Here is an 18,125-nt window from a genome sequence, read left to right as displayed (position 1 = left end):
GAAAAAAAGTGAAAAAGCTCATTTAACCCCTTCCCTATTAAAAGTTTGAATCGCCCCCCTTTTCCCATAAAGAAAACTGTGTAAATAAAAATAAACATGTGGTATCGCCGCGTGCGAAAATGTACGAACTATAAAAATATATCATTAATTAAATTACACGGTCAATGGCGTGCGCGCAAAAAAATTCCAAAGTCCAAAATAGTGTATTTTTGGTCACTTTTCATATCATGAAAAAATGAATAAAAAGTGATCAATAAGTCCGATCAATACAAAAATGGTACCGATAAAAACTTCAGAACACGGCGCAAAAATTGAGTCCTCATATCGGCCCATATGCAGAAAAATAAAGTTATAGGGGTTAGAAGATGAGAATTTTTAACAAATAAGTTTTCCTGCATGTAGTTATGATTTTTTTCCGAAGTACGACAATATCCAACCTATATAAGTAGGGTATCATTTTAACCGTATGGACCTACAGAATAAAGATGAGGTGTTCTTTATACCGAAAACAAATGCACTGCGTAGAAACGGAAGCCCCCAAAATTTACAAAATGAAATTTTTTCCTCAATTTTGTCACACAATGATTTTTTTTTCCATTTCGCCGTGGTAAAATGACTAATGTCACTGCAAAGTAGAATTGGTGGTGCAAAAAATAAGCCATCATATGTATTTTTTGGGTGCAAAATTGAAAGCGTTATGATTTTTAGAAGGTGATGAGGAAAAAATGAAAATGCAAAAATGGAAAAACGCTGCATCCTTAAGGGGTTAAGTCTGTTCTTACTCGGCTACCGACGAACTGCTACGCAATACCGCTGGTGCTCAGCAACACTATATCTGCTCTATACTTATACTTGCTTAAATCTAAGCTAGAGCACAACGGCTTAATCGGCGGCTTCTTAGCCTAGACAGGACACCGGTGATTCACCTAACATTGGAAATGGACACCATGTCCAACACGGACGCTGATACAGCAGACCCAGATATTTTAGCAGCCGGGAGGCAGGACGTTGAGACGTTCTTTTCTAAAAGCAACACAGACGACAACATATGGCTAATCAGTATCAAAAATCTTGAACACAAAATTAACCTTCTTGCCGAAAAGGAATTAAGGTTATTTTGGACCATTGGACCATTCGTTCGCTGAAATCCTATAAAGAATGTGGGAGAGTCCCGAGGGGGCTCCGCAACTATAAAGAGCCATCACAATTCCTGGACAACCCCAATTTCATTGCCAAGTGGGACAAAGTGAATTTGGAATACTCCCTAAACATGCTCAACTTAGTATTGGAGCAAAATGAAATGGACTATATTAAAGTTACAGAACAACTAGGGAGAGCTAAAGTGGAACTCCACACTAGAATGACAGAACAGCAAAGACAAAATTTCCTAAGAAAGCTAGAAAATAAACTCATCAATCTACAGAGCTCAATTAAAGAGCAGAAGATGGACAAATACCTCAGAGACAAAGCTGATTTTGCTAGTGGAAAGATGTTTAATAAGGGAAACATCATGAAAAATCAAAAAATACAAAAAGAAAAAAACCTGGAATAGTAACTATGGCCAAAAAAAATTACAAAAAAACGGACAAAAAAAACCACAGATTTCCTAACAACGGAATCTGAATCTAGCGGTTCAGAGGACAGATGCAGTACTGCCTCTACATCGATACATAGAGAAAAAACAGTTCTCCCTTTAGAAAAAGGAAAACAAGACGTGGAGGAAAAATATACAGGATCTGGAGTGAAACGCAAAAAAGTGAGCTGGAGAGCATAAATATAACTGCCGGGAACATATTCCCCCAAGATCCACCAGCTATTATTAATCTAACGGATTTGACTTTAGATGCAGCAGCTACTTCAGTTTTGGAAAAGGGTCTGAATTTTTGTGTGACTGAAAACTTCGACCTAGTGGACTTTGAGAACGATTTGTTTAAAAATATACGTAAATTAAATTTGAAGAAATTGTTTTGCAATAAAAAATTGTCAACAGATATTAAAGAAGGCGAACAGCCAGTCTCAATACCTCCACTAGGTTTTAGTCCTTTCACAAATTCTAACAGCTATCACGCCCCCTCCCGTAGGCTTGCATTGAGGGGAGGAGCGTGACGTCACACGAGGGCGGAGGCGTGACGTCACACGCCGCCGGACCTGTGGTCGCCGGTAATCAGACTGATTATAAACGGGGTGCCGCGTGCCAGATCCCGGGGGTCCCCAGCGTCGGGACTCCCGCAATCAGGCATCTTATCCCCTATCCTTTGGATAGGGGATAAGATGTCTAAGCACTGGAGAACCCCTTTAAGATCTTTGATGGAATTGATGGGTGTTGATTTAAGAACAGAATGTACACACGAGCCAAGCAAAGTGTTCTTCTCAGGAGGTGTTAAGTCAACATTTAATCCCCCAATACCACCAGGCAATAGCCTGGACTAGTTCCAACATAAAATTATAGAAGGTATTTGAGCCCTCAAATATCCAGTAGATGCTCCTAATTTGTCACCTCAGGAGAAGAAGGCTATCGCATGGCTCAAATCTTTGAATAATGTGATTATAAAGAGGTCCGATAAGGGCGGTAACTTTGTCTTAATGACAGAAAAATATTACATTGAAGAGGTGTTACGCCAACTGTCTAATATTCATAATTATACCTGCCTAAGTACCAATCCCATTACAAAAATAACAGCCCACCTACAAACATTCCTCAGAAAAAATGTAGAGCGTATCATCATTTCTAATTCCACAGCCATTAAAGGGGTACTCCGCCCCTAGACATCTTATCCCCTATTCATAGGATAGGGGATAAGATGTCAGATCGCCGGGGTCCCGCTGCTGGGGACCCCAGGGATCGCTGCTGCAGCACCCCGCTATCATTACTGCGCAGAGCGCGATCGCTCTGCACGTAATGACGGGCAATACAGGGGCCGGAGCATAGTTACGTCACGGCCCGCCCCTGTCAATACAAGTCTATGGGAGGGGGCGTGGTGGTCATCACGCCCCCGGGAAAAAACTTGAATTAAGGGGACGGGCCGTGATGTCATGAGGGGCGGAGCTATGATGTCACGCTGCTCCGGCCCCTGTATCGCCCGTCATTACGCACAGAGCGAACTCGCTCTGTGCAGTGATGATGGCGGGGTGCCGCAGCGGCGATCCCCGGGGTCCCCCCGGGGTCCCCAGCAGCGGATAAGATGCCAGGGGCGGAGTACCCCTTTAAACTTTTTCCCACCGAACCAAAGTACCCTCTCAGTGGTACTTTGTACCTAAGGTCCATAACACATTGGAGACCCCACCCGGACGACCCATTGTCTCCGGTGTGGGGTCTCTAATGGAACCATTGTAACGTTACATAGACTGGTTACTGCATCCACTTCTGCATCATATACCAACACTAGTTAAAGACACTAACGAATTTCTTAGAGAACCGAAGAAAGTAACTTGGAAACCAGGTTATATACTAACATCTGTTGATATCGAAAGCCTCTATACGAGCATTAACCAGGATTTGGCCATAGAGTTAATCCGCAAATTATTACTCACCAGTAACAAAAGCGTAGATTATGTCACTTATTTCCGAAGCTCTGTCTCTGATCCTGTCCAACAACGTCTTCCAATTCGATGAGACTTGGTACAGTCAAAAAAGTAGAGTTGCTATGGGCACTCCAGTGGCTTGTACATTAGAGAATCTATATGTAGCCTTATTTGAGAGAAGATATGTCTTCTCCAAACTTAACATGTACATTTCTAAAATAGTCAATTATATGCTTTTTGTGGATGACGTCCTTATTGTTTGGGCAGGATCAGAGACAGAATTCAGCGAATTTGTTAAATATCTAAATGAAAGGAATGATATGAATTTAAAATTCACATCAAAAACCAGCAAAACACAACCTGAATTCCTTGACGTGCTGGTCAAGGTCAAGATGATAAATTACATACGGTAGGCTACAGAAAACCTACAGTTTGAAATTTGCTTTTGCACCACTCCAGCTATCATCCATAAACACATGAAAACAGCAGTCCCATTTGGACAGTATTTAAGATTACGCAAGATAAACAGCACTATACACTCTTATGACGAACAAGCGGAGGACCTAACCAGGTGCCTTATATCTAGGGGATATTTAAGAAATACCCTAGAGATCGCCAAAAATAAAGCTCGATTACAAGAGAGGAATAAACTATCCAAAAATAGATACCCCAAAAATAGAAAATAATGGAAATAAAAAGAACAGGTTCCGTTTCACATTTAAATACAGCCCAATTGCAAACATCATAAAACAAACCATTTATAAAAATTGGTATCTAATACAAAGGGACCCTATGTTAGCAGAATATAGTACACAAAAACCCATTATTGCTTTCAAACGTGTGCCTAACCTGGGAGATGTCCTTACTAGAAGTACGTACGTAAATATAAATAAAAAAGTGACTGGCTAAAAGAGGCCGTCCCCAAGGGCAACCATAAATGCAGAAATTGCAAATGGTGCCCGCAATTACGTAAGGGTACATACTTTAAATTAGGTGGCACCGAAGTGAAAGCAAAAGACTTCATTTGTTGCAAAATAAGCTATATTATATATGTACTTACTTGTGATTGCGGACGGTTCTATATAGGAAATACTACACGTCCCATGCATGTCCGCTTTCGCGAACATCTCTACTTAAAATCAGGAAAGGGTTTACCAAAGTTATGCAACACATGAAGGAAATACATAATTACAACCCCAATGCATTAAAGTTTTTCGGCATAGAAAGAATCCCGATACAAGAAGGGTTGAACAGGAAGAAAATCTTACTCCGCAAAGAAGCTCAAATGATACTAAAAACAGACACTCAAGGGAACTTGGGACTTAACGATAAAATAGATCTAGGCATTTTCTTATGAATATAATTTGTTGCTTGCCTTATTGGTTTTAATACTTTACTATTTTAGATCACTATCTGTTTGTGAACACCTGATCAGTGACGTCGTCACACCCACGGGTATTTACCTGTGTTGATGTCACTGACAGGTGTGGTCTGACGAAGCCCGCATGCGCGGGTGAAACAGCTGTCACACCTTGATTGTCTGCAGCGTCCTGCACACTCTCCCCACATGAGCTGCAAGGTCTGTATTTCATCACGAGAAAATAAACGAACTCTCTGCCTGCAAATAACGGGGTGCATCTTCATTCTACTTTGGTATAATTTACAAATCTGTTTAACTTTCTGGAGCCAGTTGATATATATAAAAAGAAGTTTTTTCCTGGATAACCCCTTAAAGGCCGCACATTAACCCATCCTTAACAGTAATTACTAGACTTAGTATACAGTGCTAGAAACTGGACGCGTTTCAGAACCAGCCATAGGTTCCTTCTTCAGCAGTAGTTATCGGACTGTATTTCGGGCAGATATCACCCTGTACAACACCTTTTCTGTTTGGATATTTATCTGTGCCGGAATATGCGATATAAGGATAAGACATATATAAACTCATTGCACCTTATTTCCAAGCCTGCAACTATTACAGACATTTACTTGGATATACATATTACATATTAAATAAATTATTATCCCAATATCTATAGACTTTGGAGCTTCAACATATTGTTTTACTTTCCTTGCATTTTTACACCGTGGGTATAGGTGTTTGGTTGGGTTGCTCAGTCTAGCCAGTGCCATTTAGTATCAATTGAGCCATATCCGTTTTTTCAATTTCTATGACAAATAAGTTGTTCTAAATTCACAGCAACCACCAGAATAAGCACACTTTTTACATGTTTCTAGTGATAACTGTTGATTAAAAATGTATTTACTTTTTGTCAAAAGTACCTTTTAATATTAAAGGGAAGGTAAAGAAATATTTAACTGAAAACCTATTACTACAATGAACTTACAACATTCTGTTCCTTTTACTGGATCTGGTAGTCCTGTGCAAAGTCCTGGGAAATGAGGGACGGCCACTCGCCATCTGGTTCCTTTGCTGTCGCATTCAGTATATTCATAATGGTATTCTGACTGGACAACAGAAAAGAAAAATATAATTCAAAGTAAAATACCATTACATATTAAAGATACACATTATTATTCTATGTTTCTTTCACTTTTTCTCCTAATCTGAGTCCTGGAAAAAAATATTCTCTCTTGCTTTCCCCCCATAGCTTCTCCAAGAACTGACCCTTTAATGTTCATTGCTGTTTTACGCAACTTCCCTGTTTGATAGCCTATGTGCACTCACATATTATATATAGCACTTTATGGATGGGTGAATAAATTCCACCTTCACTTTTCTGAAGTGTAGCTTTTTGCTTTTTTCTGGACATTCAATATATATATCTATATACACACACACACGTGCTGACCCACGGTGTATGGTGGGACCATGGGGTGTAGCAGTGTAGGTGGTGGGGCCAGATGGTGTTAGCCCCTAGTGTTCGTGATGCCAGGATGTGGTGGAGAGAGAGAGGGAGAGAGGGAGAGAGGGAGAGAGGGAGAGAGGGGGAGAGGGAGAGAGGGAGAGAGGGGGAGAGGGGGAGAGGGGGAGAGGGGGAGAGGGGGAGAGGGGGAGAGGGGGAGAGGGGGAGAGGGGGAGAGGGGGAGAGGGAGAGAGATTGTATCACTCAGAGTAACTGTATGACAACGGTGTACTGGCTGAGGGGACATGCCAGCCAGTAACAGTATCAAGGCATAACTATTGTATAAAGTACTGCTGTCAGTAAGTTTACAGTGACCTCTCTATTGTATGCTTGATATATTTAATCAGCAGGCCGCTAAAAAGTTATCAGTTCAGTGTTCTTGTGTACCAGAGATTAGCATCAGGAGGCAAACTTTGGTTGACAAATGCACACTATTTTGTTAGTGCGGGATACCAATTTGTGTACGGCCAGTCCACTGAGAGATTTTTCTAATAGGGTAATTTGCCACCCTCACTCAACCTGAGACTTTAAAGTTAACCAGTGCAGGCATTGAACAGTTTTAAAGCCTTTTAAGGGTTTAAAGGGTAAAATATGAGCCAGGTATGACTCGGGATGGGAGTTACTTTGTACGGTACATAATGACCAGATCACTAGCCTATAACCAAATTAAACCCACACACTCCCGGTTCAGCACACCGGAAAGCTCTATTTCATTCTGCTAATAATTGCTGTGCCTCACCAAGAAGTCAGACCTCTGTACCCCATGCACAGCCGCCTCCTCCTCCTCCTCCTCCTCTCCCCAGGAAAGATATCTCTTTCACCTGTTAATACAATCACACCTACTGTGGTGCAATTTCATGTGCCTCCCAATACCTCCAACAGTAACATGTACCAAACCATTATATCAAGTATGGTGTCTGAATCCTTTCAATCGGCCCTTGGAACAAAGATCTGGCATAACACCCTACTCCGGATTGGCATGGGTTCCAAGGAAACCCAGCGAGCGCAGGCTATAGTTAACCCTGCAAATCCATATCTTCAGCATAATTATGGCCTTGCAGCAGCCTTAGTGCATGCAGGGGGGGACTAGTATACAGCATTACTCTGATCTGTTGGTACTACAACAAGGGCCCATTTCAACCTCCCAACTGTCCATTACAGGCTCTGGGACACTGCCTTGCAACATGATAATACATGTTGTTGGTCCCAGATATTCCTCTGCCCAACATGATGCCTGCATAAAGGCAGCTTCAGTCCACAATACACCACATTCTTGATCTAGCTGGAGAGAAGGACATTTCCTCTCTGGCCATTCCACCCATCAGTTATGGACTCTTTGGATTTCCTCCAAATATCTATGCCAATGCAATAGTGTCCAGTATTGAGAATCACAAGCCAATACCAACATTGCAGGAAATCAGGCTTATCTCTAAAACATACAAAACTGTCCAAGCTCTGGTGGATGCTGTCAACTTGCTCAAGAAACCCAACCTCTTGGGTAAACACCCAATGCCACATGAGGATTCAGATAACCTACAACATGGATTACCCAGATCCACGCCATCTAAACTCTTGCCCATACAGCCTGATGATTCCAGAGATCTCCTGCATAGTTTTGGTGAATCCAGTCCACCGCAAACTATATCAATAACACTTACCTATGGTGGTATTAAAAGGTCTGAAAAACCTCTTTCAGAAACACTTGATAAATGTTCTTTTTACCTCGGTGCAAGTAAATAATCTTGAAGCCCATCTACCTGACCCAGAGAAACAGCCAATGCCTTTCTACAGAAGAATCAAGCAAATCCAACAAACCTATTCATCATTATGGAAGGATTTATATAATCTAATCTGGCCTATCATTTCCACCAGCCTTGATAGTTCTGCTATTGTGGACAAGGAGACATACTCTCCTGGAATAGAATTATGCCAACAACTACAAGCCTGGGTCGGAGACCGACTAGCTTCAAGCTCCACCAATTTCTCTGATGCCTCTCAGGAACCTATGGAATCAGCTGAAAAGTTTTTCTCCAGACTTCTTAATCTGTTCCAGGATCAAGGTTATGACCTAGGAAGCAACTTCCATATGACACTCTTCATTAGCACCTTTGTTACTGGCCTCCATGATGCTACCAAGAAAAGGCTTTCGGACACTAGGCCTGAATATGTGACACTTGAACCAAAGCAGCTCTTACTCATTGTCAAAGCTATTGAAAAACTGAAATGGCACCTACTAAGAAGAGCTCTGATGTGTCAATCTATTAAGATGCACCGATGATGATTAATGCTACAGCACAATACCCGGTTCAGAATTATGTCCCTCAGTTTCAAACAGTTACTGCTCGGTACCGTGTTCCGAATTATCCCCCTCTAAGATCACCCGTCAGAACGATCATCTGCTACAGATGTGGTTAAATCGGACATGTTCAGCGACACTGCAGATCCAAACCTCTTCCTTCCGACTACTGAATGAATTCAGCCACTGTAAAGCAAATGATGTCACAAAACCGTCATAATATGGACCGACAACAATCTGGACCTCGCTCTGGACACAAAAAACCACTCCAGGATAAATCAACAATGAAGACCCGACAACAGAATAAATCAAGAGAATCCAGCTAATAATACCTCATTTAGAAAGTGTCAAATATCCGAAACTGAGATTAACTCCTGAAACTCGAAGCCACCAATAAAAATGAGGATGATGGGATGCACATTGAATTAGCCCAAGCACTTACACCTGAAGAACTTTTGTGTCCTGCAAGCCTCTTCACTGATGGTCATTAACATCCCAACAAAGACTATACCCGATGTCTACCTGCAACAAATTCCTGACCATGTCTGGTTCAAAGGCTCAGATGTTATTGGACTCTTGCCTGTTTAACCTGTTAAGATCTTTTTGAAACGCTTTGCCAAGATACCAAAAGTACCCCAATATTCTCTAAGAGCCAATCAAGAAGCTTCTCTATCTGAACAAATTACAACTCTTCTCAAGAATAGAGCCTTAATCAAATGTGTTTCCCGAGCAAACACTCCTTGTTTCCAGTCAAGAAGAAGACCCCAAAAGAAGTTCCGAATGGTACATGATCTTTGTGCCGTTAATGCTGCCACAATTCTAGATACTCCCACTGTTTTCAATCACTTTTCTCAAGCCTTATCCCTGTCTGGATCCATGGGTAGTAGCCCATCATAATGGGACTTTACTTCAATACACAAGATGAGTGTGCCACAACTTCACTGGATCTACTATCTTTCCTTGCTTCAATCAACTACAAGGTGTCCCTTGGAAAAGTTTAATGGGCACAACAAAAAGTAGTCTTCCTAGGACATTGTATCTCTCAAGGTGTTAAGCACCTGGCAGAAGACAGGATGCAAACCATACAAGAGACTCCTATACCTAAAATTGTCAAGTAACTACAAGCCTTTCATGGTATGATCACACACTGCTGACAATGGATTCCGGATGTCTCGGCACTGCTGTAACCTCTGTATGATGCCATTCCAACTTTATCTCAGAAGCAACAACTTTCATGGGAAGCCATACAGTGTTTGAACCGCCTAAAAGACCTTATGTCCGCTCCTGCACTTGACATCCCGTACTTTGAACTACCATTTTATCTGATTCTCTCTGAAACAAAGGGCCATGCCTCTGGAGTCCTTGCACAAAAACATGCAGAAAAATTGAGACCTTTAGAGACAAGGAAGTAAGCGCTCCATAGAAAAATATTGTTGGATCCAGGGGGCAAAAAGGAGATTTTTGTTTACTTACTGTAAAATCTCTTTCTCGAAGGATCCATTGGGGGACACAGACCGTGGGTGTATTCTGCTGTCTCTAGGAGGTGTGACACTATGGTAATAAAAAAAAAGTCAGCTCCTCCCAGCAGGATATACCCGCCTTCAGGCTCTGAGCTAGTCAGTTTAACCCCTTAAGGACCCAGGACATCCTGTGATGTCCTGGCACCCTGGGCTTTAAAAGGACCCAGGACATCCTGTGACGTCCTGGCGTATTCCGGTCCCTACCGTGCGCCGGGCAGAGATCGGAACCGGATGCCTGCTGAAATCCTTCAGCAGTCATCCAGGGCAAACGCCGAGGGGGCCCCTGCGATCTGCGGCGATACTAGGCTGATCGGGTCTCTGGGACTCGACCGCCCGTTAATATTGCATGATCCCGGTTGTCACAGACAGCCAGGACCATACTGAAGTATAGGAGCGAGGTGGCAAGCCTGCCACCTCCTCCTATCCCCTGCGATCCGTCGGTTAGCTAACCAACCAATCGCGGGGGGGGGGGGGGGGGGGGGTTACTTCCTCCCGCCCTGCCCGGCCCCTGGAAGTCCGGAGAGGACGGGAGGAAGACGGGGGAGTGCTGGGGCCCGGCCCCGGTACTTACTTCGTCCCTGAAGACCCAGATCCCTGCGGCAGAGACTGCGGTGGTGGAGACAGGTGAGTTTATCTTCAGCGGCGTCGCGGGACCTTTGCAGCAGTCCAGACCGCCGTAAAGCGATCTGGACTGCTCCATCTGGTCCCCTTACACTACAACACCCAGCATGCCCAGACGCCAAGGCGTCTGTTTGGAGACCACTGTGCCCTTCCAGATGTTGCAAAACTACACATCCTCAGCATGCCCTTACTGTCCAGGCATGCTGCGAGTTGTAGTTCTGTAACATCTGGCCCTTCAGATGTTCCAGAACTACAACTCCCAGCACGCCTGGACAGTTTTGGCATACTGGGAGTTGTAGTTTTGCAACATCTGGAAGGGCACAGATTGGGAACCACTGTATTAGTGGTCTGCAAACTGTAGTCCTCCAGATGTTGCAAAACTACAACTCCAAGCATGCTGGGAGTTGTAGTTCGGCAACATCTGGCTCTAAAGATGTTGCCGAACTACTACTTCCAGCATGCCTGAGAATGTTTGGGAGTTGTGGTTTTGCAACAACTGGAGGCACACTGGTTGGGAAACATTGTCTGTTTCCTAACTCAGTGTTTCCCAACCCGTGTGCCTCCAGCTGTCGCAAAACTATAACTCCCAGCATGCACTGATAGACTGTGCATGCTGGGAGTTGTAGTTTTGCAACAGCTGGAGGTTCCCCCCCCCTGTGATTGTACAGGGTACATTCACATGGGCAGGGGGCTTACAGTGAGCATCAGGTTGCAAGTTTGCGATGCAGCAAATTTTGCGTGGCAGCTCAAACTCACAGCGGGAAACTCGCTGTAATCCCCCGCCGTGTGACTGTACCCTAAAAACACTACACTAACACAAAATATAATAAAAAGTAAAAAAAACACTACATATACACATACTCCTACACAGCCCCCCTCCCCAATAAAAATTAAAAACGTCTGGTACGCCACTGTTTCCAAAATGGAGCCTTCAGCTGTTGCAAAACAACAACTCCCAGTATTGCCAGACAGCCGTTGACTGTCCAAGCATGCTGGGAGTTTTGCAACAGCTGGAGGCACCCTGTTTGGGAATCACTGGCGTAGAATACCCCTATGTCCACCCCTATGCAAATCCCTAATTCAGGCCTCAAATGCGAATGGCGCTCTCTCACTTCAGAGCCCTGTCGTATTTCAAGGCAACAGCTTAGGGCCACATATGGGGTATCGCCGTACTCGGGAGAAATTGCCTAAAAAAATTAAAATACCCCATATGTGGGCGCAAAGTCCTCTGGGGGCACACAACAAGGCCCAGAGGGGAGAGTGCACCATGTACATTTGAGGTGAATTGCACAGGGGGGGGGGCTGATTTTTACAGCGGTTTTGACAAACGCAAAAAAACAAAACCCCACATGTGACCCCATTTCGGAAACTACACCCCTCACGGTATGTAATGAGGGGTGCAGTGAGAATTTACCCCCCACTGGTGTCTGACAGATCTTTGGAACAGTGGGCTGTGCAAATAAAAAATTTTGCACAGCCCACTGTTCCAAAGATCTGACAGACCAGTGGGGGGTAAATGCTCACTGTACCACTTGTTACATTCCTCAAGGGGTCTAGTTTCTAAAATGGTCTGCTATGTGGGGGTTATTTTGCTGTCCTGGCACCATAGGGGCTTCCTAAATGTGACATGCCCCCCGAGCAAAATTTGCTCTAAAAAAGCCAAATATGACTCCTCTTCTGAGCATTGTATTTCGCCCGTAGTGCACTTCAGGTCAACTTATGGGGTACCTCCATACTCAGCAGAAAATACCGCCCAAAATTTGTAACCCCATCTCTTCTATTAACCCTTGCAAAAATGTGAAATTTGGGGGGGGGGGGGGGAACACACATTTTAGTGAAAACATTTTTTTTTTTTTATGTATGCAAAAGTCGTGAAACCCCTGTCGGGTATTAAGGCACACTTTATTCCTTGTTATGTTCCTCAAGGAGTCTAGTTTCCAAAATGGTAGGCCATGTGGGTATTTTTTGCTGTCCTGCCACCATAGGGGCTTCCTAAATGCGACATGCCCCCAAACAAAATTTGCTCTCAAAGAGCCCAATATGACTCCTTCTCTTCTGAGCATTGTAGTTCGCCCGTAGTGAACTTCAGGTCAACTTATGGGGTACCTCCATACTCAGAAGAGATGGGGATACAAATTTTGGGGGGTATTTTCGGCTCTTAACCCTTGCAAAAATGAAATTTGGGGGGGAAACACATTTTAGTGACATTTTTTATTTTTTATTTTTTTTACATATGCAAAAGTCGTGAAACACCTGTGGGGTATTAAGGCTCACTTAATTCCTTGCTACGTTCCTCAAGGGGTCTGGTTTCCAAAATGGTATGCCATGTGTTTGTTTGTTTTTTTTTGCTGTTCGGGCACCATAGGGGCTTCCTAAATGCAACATGTCCCCCAAAAACCATTTCAGAAAAACGTACTCCCCAAAATCCCCTTGTCGCTCCTTCCCTTCTGAGCCCTCTACTGCGCCTGCCGAACAATTTACATAGACATATTAGGTATGTGTTTACTCGAGAGAAATTGGGTTACAAATATAAGTATAAATTTTCTCCTTTAACCCCTTTTAAAAATAAAAAAACTGGGTCTACAAGAACATGCAAGTGTAAAAAATGAAGATTGTGAATTTTCTCCTTCACTTTGCTGCTATTCCTGTGAAACACCTAAAGGGTTAAAACACTGACTGAATGTCATTTTGAATACTTTGGGGGTGCAGTTTTCATAATGGTGTCATTTGTGGGGTATTTCTAAGATGAAGACCCTTCAAATCCACTTCAAACCTGAACTGGTCCCTGAAAAATAGTGAGTTTGAAAATGTTGTGAAAAATTGGAAAATTGCTGCTGAACTTTGAAGCCCTCTGGTGTCTTCCAAAAGTAAAAAAACACGTCAATTTTATGATGCAAACATAAAGTAGACATATTGTATATATGTGATCAAATTTTGGGATTTTTAACCAAGAAAGGATGCAAGTAACGGCGAAAATTTACCACCAAAATAAAGTAGACTCACGAAAAAACAATCTCGGAATCAGAATGATAACTAAAAGCATTGCAGAGTTATTAATGTTTAAAGTGACAGTGGTCAGATGTGCAAAAAATGGCCGGGTCTTAAGGTGTAAAATGGCTGGGTCCTTAAGGGGTTAAATTCCAGAGCAATAGGAGGAGACCAATAGGTCAAAGAAAAACACAAAACTGTCCGAGAACCAGAAGAAAACACAAAACTGAACTCACCCTCGGACAGAGAACCAAAGGAAAATCCCAAAAAGGGCGGGAGCTGTGTCCCCCAATGGATCCTTCGAGAAAGAGATTTTACGGTAAGTAAACAAAAATCTCCTTTTCTCTATCGGCTCCATTGGGGCACACAGACCGTGGGAGGTAACAAAGCCGTCCCTTGGGTGGGCAGATAAGCAATCAGGCAGACGGCCGATCCACTGCCGCCTGCAACACCTTACGACCCAGACTAGCATCAGCCGATGCGAAAGTATGAACTCTGTAAAACCCTCGAGAAAGTGTGCAAAGACGGCCAGGTAGCCGCCTTGCAAATCTGCGAGGCCGAGGCTCTATTCTGGAGAGCCAAGGATGCCCCAACAGAACGTGTGGAATGAGCCACAACCCTGAAAGGAGGAATCTTCCCCTTACAGCGATAGGCTTCCGAAATGGCGGTCCGAATCCACCGAGAAATGGTGGCCTTGGAAGCAGGTTGTCCCTTGCGACGACCTTCCGTAAGGACGAAAAAGGAATCACACTGACGAAACGAAGAAGTGATGGAGAGATAAGACCGAACAGCCCAAACTACATCCAGCTTGTGTAGTAAGCGCTCCTTAGGATGAGAAGGAGCAGGACAAAAAGGACGGGAGGACAATGTCCTCATTGAGATGAAAGGCCGAGACCACCTTAGGCAAAAAGGAAGGATCTGGCTGGAAAACGACCTTGTCCTGGTGGATCACCAGAAACGGAGAACGGCAGGAAAGAGCTACCAGTTCAGACACCGGATGGAGGTGATAGCAACAAGAAACGCCACTTTCCAAGAAAAGAGGCGGAGAGACACCTCTCTAAGGGGCTCAAAGGGTGCACCCTGGAGGGCACTCAGAACTAAATTCAAGTCCCAAGGGGGAGAAGGTGACCGATAAGGAGGAACAGTGTGCGCCACTCCTTACACGAAGGTCCAGACATGAGAATTAGAAGCCAGGGGCCGCTGGAAAAGAACAGTAAGGGCCGAAACCTGACCTTTAAAGGGAACTGAGAAACAACCCCAGTTCCAACCCCGACTGCAAAAAGGAAAGAAGACTGGGAACAGAGAAGGTCACCGGGGAGAAGTCCTGAGCTTCACACCAACGAAATTAAGACCGCCAAGTACGGTGGTAAATTCTTGCGGAGGAGGGCTTACGAGCTTTGAGCATGGTGTGAATGACTTGGGAAGAGAACCCGCGGGCCCTCAAAACCGCGGTCTCAACCGCCATGCCGTCAAATGCAGCGACTGTAAATTGGGGTGGCAAAGAGGACCCTGAGAGATTAGGTCCGGGCGGAGCGGAAGACGCAGAGGAGCGTCTTCCAGGAGCCTGACTACGTCGGCGTACCACGACCTTCAGGCCAATCTGGAGTTACCAGAATGGCGGGGACGTCCTCTGCCTTTAGCTTCCTCAGCACCCTGGGAAGGAGCAGAAGAGGAGGGAACAGATAAGGTAGGGCGAACCCCACCCAAGGAATCCCTAGGGCGTCCACGGCCAGAGCCCGAGGGTCCACGTCCGGAATGCCCCAGAGGTCGCAGAGCTGCGCGAAGACCTCCGGATGAAGAGACCACTCGCCAAGGTCGGGTGAGGACCGACTGAGGAAGTCCGCTTCCCAGTTGAGCACTCCCGGAATGTGAATCCCCGAAATGGCCGAAACCTTGCTCTCCGCCCAGGTGAGAAGGTCACCTCGGCCATGGCTGCCGAGCTGCGAGTGCTGCCCTGTCGATTTATGTACGTCACGGCCGTTTCATTGTCCGACTGAACGCGGACAGGCTGGGACTGAAGACGGTACTCCCAATGAAGAAGACAAAGAAGAATCGCCCGTAATCCCAATATGTTTATCGGAAGAAGGGTCTCCAGGGGAGACCAGAGTCCCTGAACCGTCCAATCCCTGAACACGCCACCCCAGCCCGACAGGCTGGCATCCGTTGTAACAACCTGTCAGTGAAGGGGAAGAAATGACCGCCCTTGGAGAAGAAGAGGGGAGCGTAGCTACCAGAGCAGAGACTGACGGACCCTGCAAGGGAGAACAATCTGACGATCAAGGGACAGAGGAGACCTGTTCCATCGAGAGAGAATCATCAGTTGAAGGGGGCGGTAATGAAACTGGGCAAAGGGTACGGCCTCCATAGTTGCCACCATCCTACCCAGGACGATAACCCCCTGGAGAAGCAGAGACTGGAGAGACGCTCGAAATTGCTTCACCAGAGGAGGCGATTAGGGGGCCCGGGATCGAAAAAAGCGATCCCTCGGAAGGGAGGCGAATTCGATCCGGTAACCATTGGACACCACATCCCTGACCCTGAATGTGTGAAGTCCAGATGTCTCGGAAAAACAAGAGACGACCTCCCACCCGAAAAGAAACCGCGGGTGGGGGTCTCACTTCATGCAGATGTGGGTTTGCGGTTGCCCGATTTGGGTGAAAAACGGCTGGTCCGGTTGAAGGCCGACTTCCAAGACGGGCATGCCCGGAACAAGGGAGCCTTCTTGGCCCGCGAGGGCGCCTGCCCGGACCCATTAATGGGGCCAGAGGTCCGAAAGGACCAAAAGGAAAAGGACTTCCTCTGGGAAGTAGGGCGAGCCTTATTTTGAGGTAACAAGGAACTCTTACCTCCCGTTGCCTCAGAGATAAACTCATCAAGGCATTTGCCAAAAAGACGGCCACCCGTAAAGGGAAGCTCAGTGAGAGACCTTTTGGAAGCGGCATCCGCATTCCAAGCTTTAAGCCACATAGAGCGGCGGAGAGCCGCTAGGTGACCCACAGCAAAGGCAGAACAACGGGCTGACTGCATGGAAGCTGCGCACAGAAAGTCCCCAGCTTTAGAGCATTGGAAAGCCAGAGCAGATAGATCCTCTGGGGGGGATCCCGCTAAGATATCCTGATGGAGCTTTTGGCACCACTCCAACAGGGCCTTGGACACCCATGTCAAGGCGAAGATGGGAAGAAGAGAAGAGCCAGCTGCTTCAGAAGCGAACTTCGCTAAAGATTCTACCTTCTTGTCCGTGGGATCCTTGGAGGCAGTGGCATCTGCCAGAGGCAGTGTAGTCGCCTTAGAGATCCGGGAGATTGGTGGATCCACAGAGGGAGGGGAAACCACCTTAGCGACAAAGTCCTTGTCAAATGGATAACGTTCTTGAATGGTCTTGATTCCCGGGAACCTCTTGTCTGGATGTTTCCATGCGGATTCCAGAACGTCGTCAAAGTCAGCGTGAGAGCTTAGCACGATGAAAGGGTACTCCTGGATTGACATCCGAAGATCCTGGGTCCTCCAAGTGAAAGGTGTCTCTTATGGCTGTCGCCAATGAGTTCACCGTTGCAATAGAGTCTGAGCGGTCCTCTGAGTCAGATGCCGGCTCAGAAGCCTCGTCCACCAGGGGAATGTGAATGAGTAGAGGCAGTCCTGGAGAGGGGCGACCCAGACCGGGTACTCGGCTCAGGCGTAGGAGCGGAGACTCCGAGAACGTCCTCTGGAGTAGCGACGTTTGTGCCCAGATGATAGGGGGCGGGACCTGCGCGGGGAACGCTCACGTCTATCAGAAGACTCAATGGAAGAGTCAGACAAGGCACCCCTAGTATGCTTGTGAGAGCGTGAAGTACAAGGAGACGAGGAGCGAGCCCTCTCAGAGGTCCTGCGCAGGGAAGACCCCTTCAAGGCAGACACCATTTCCCGGGAGGCCTCAGCCACCGAATGGGAGACTTGGGTCAAGTCAGCCATATACTGGGTCAGGGAAGAAACCCAGGCTGGAGGAGCGGCTGAACCCACCGGGACCGAAGGGGCACCAGGGGGTCTGGGGGAGCAGTGGAGCAGGCAGGGCAAGTGGGCTCAGCAGAGCCAGACATCTTGGTATTACAGTGCTTACAGATATAATAAGTCACTGAATTTCCAGGTTTCTGTTTAGAGGGAGGAACAGCCCTGGGTACGGACATAATGTGGGAAAAAGGAAACAGGAACTTTCTCACCCTAGTCTGTGTCCCCTGTCAGCTGCAGTGAGGAGAACTCGCTCCGTGCAGAAAGAGAGACTGAACAGGCAAGCCAATAGGAAGGGAGAGGCGTGCCTGAAGCAAGGCACACAGT

The 18,125-nt window shown here is 45.7% G+C and overlaps 1 protein-coding gene across 4 annotated transcripts in view; it reads right to left on the bottom strand.

Annotated features, from left to right (window-relative positions):
* Positions 1-18,125, bottom strand: part of ELAPOR1 (endosome-lysosome associated apoptosis and autophagy regulator 1) — a 438,781-nt gene that overhangs the window by 324,522 nt on the left and 96,134 nt on the right. For 3 of the 4 annotated variants that reach the window (XM_056557720.1, XM_056557717.1, XM_056557719.1), the window contains exon 2: positions 5,871-5,991. In XM_056557720.1, the coding sequence (XP_056413695.1) occupies positions 5,871-5,991 (121 nt within the window). The remainder of the gene's footprint in view (positions 1-5,870; positions 5,992-18,125) is intronic. The other variant, XM_056557718.1, reaches the window with a different exon arrangement.

Source organism: Hyla sarda, chromosome 2 (genome assembly GCF_029499605.1).
Source record: "Hyla sarda isolate aHylSar1 chromosome 2, aHylSar1.hap1, whole genome shotgun sequence".
In the NCBI taxonomy this organism is placed as follows: domain Eukaryota; kingdom Metazoa; phylum Chordata; class Amphibia; order Anura; family Hylidae; genus Hyla; species Hyla sarda.
The sequence above is the reverse complement of the archived record's forward strand: the minus strand, read 5'-3'. Positions and strand labels throughout refer to the sequence as shown.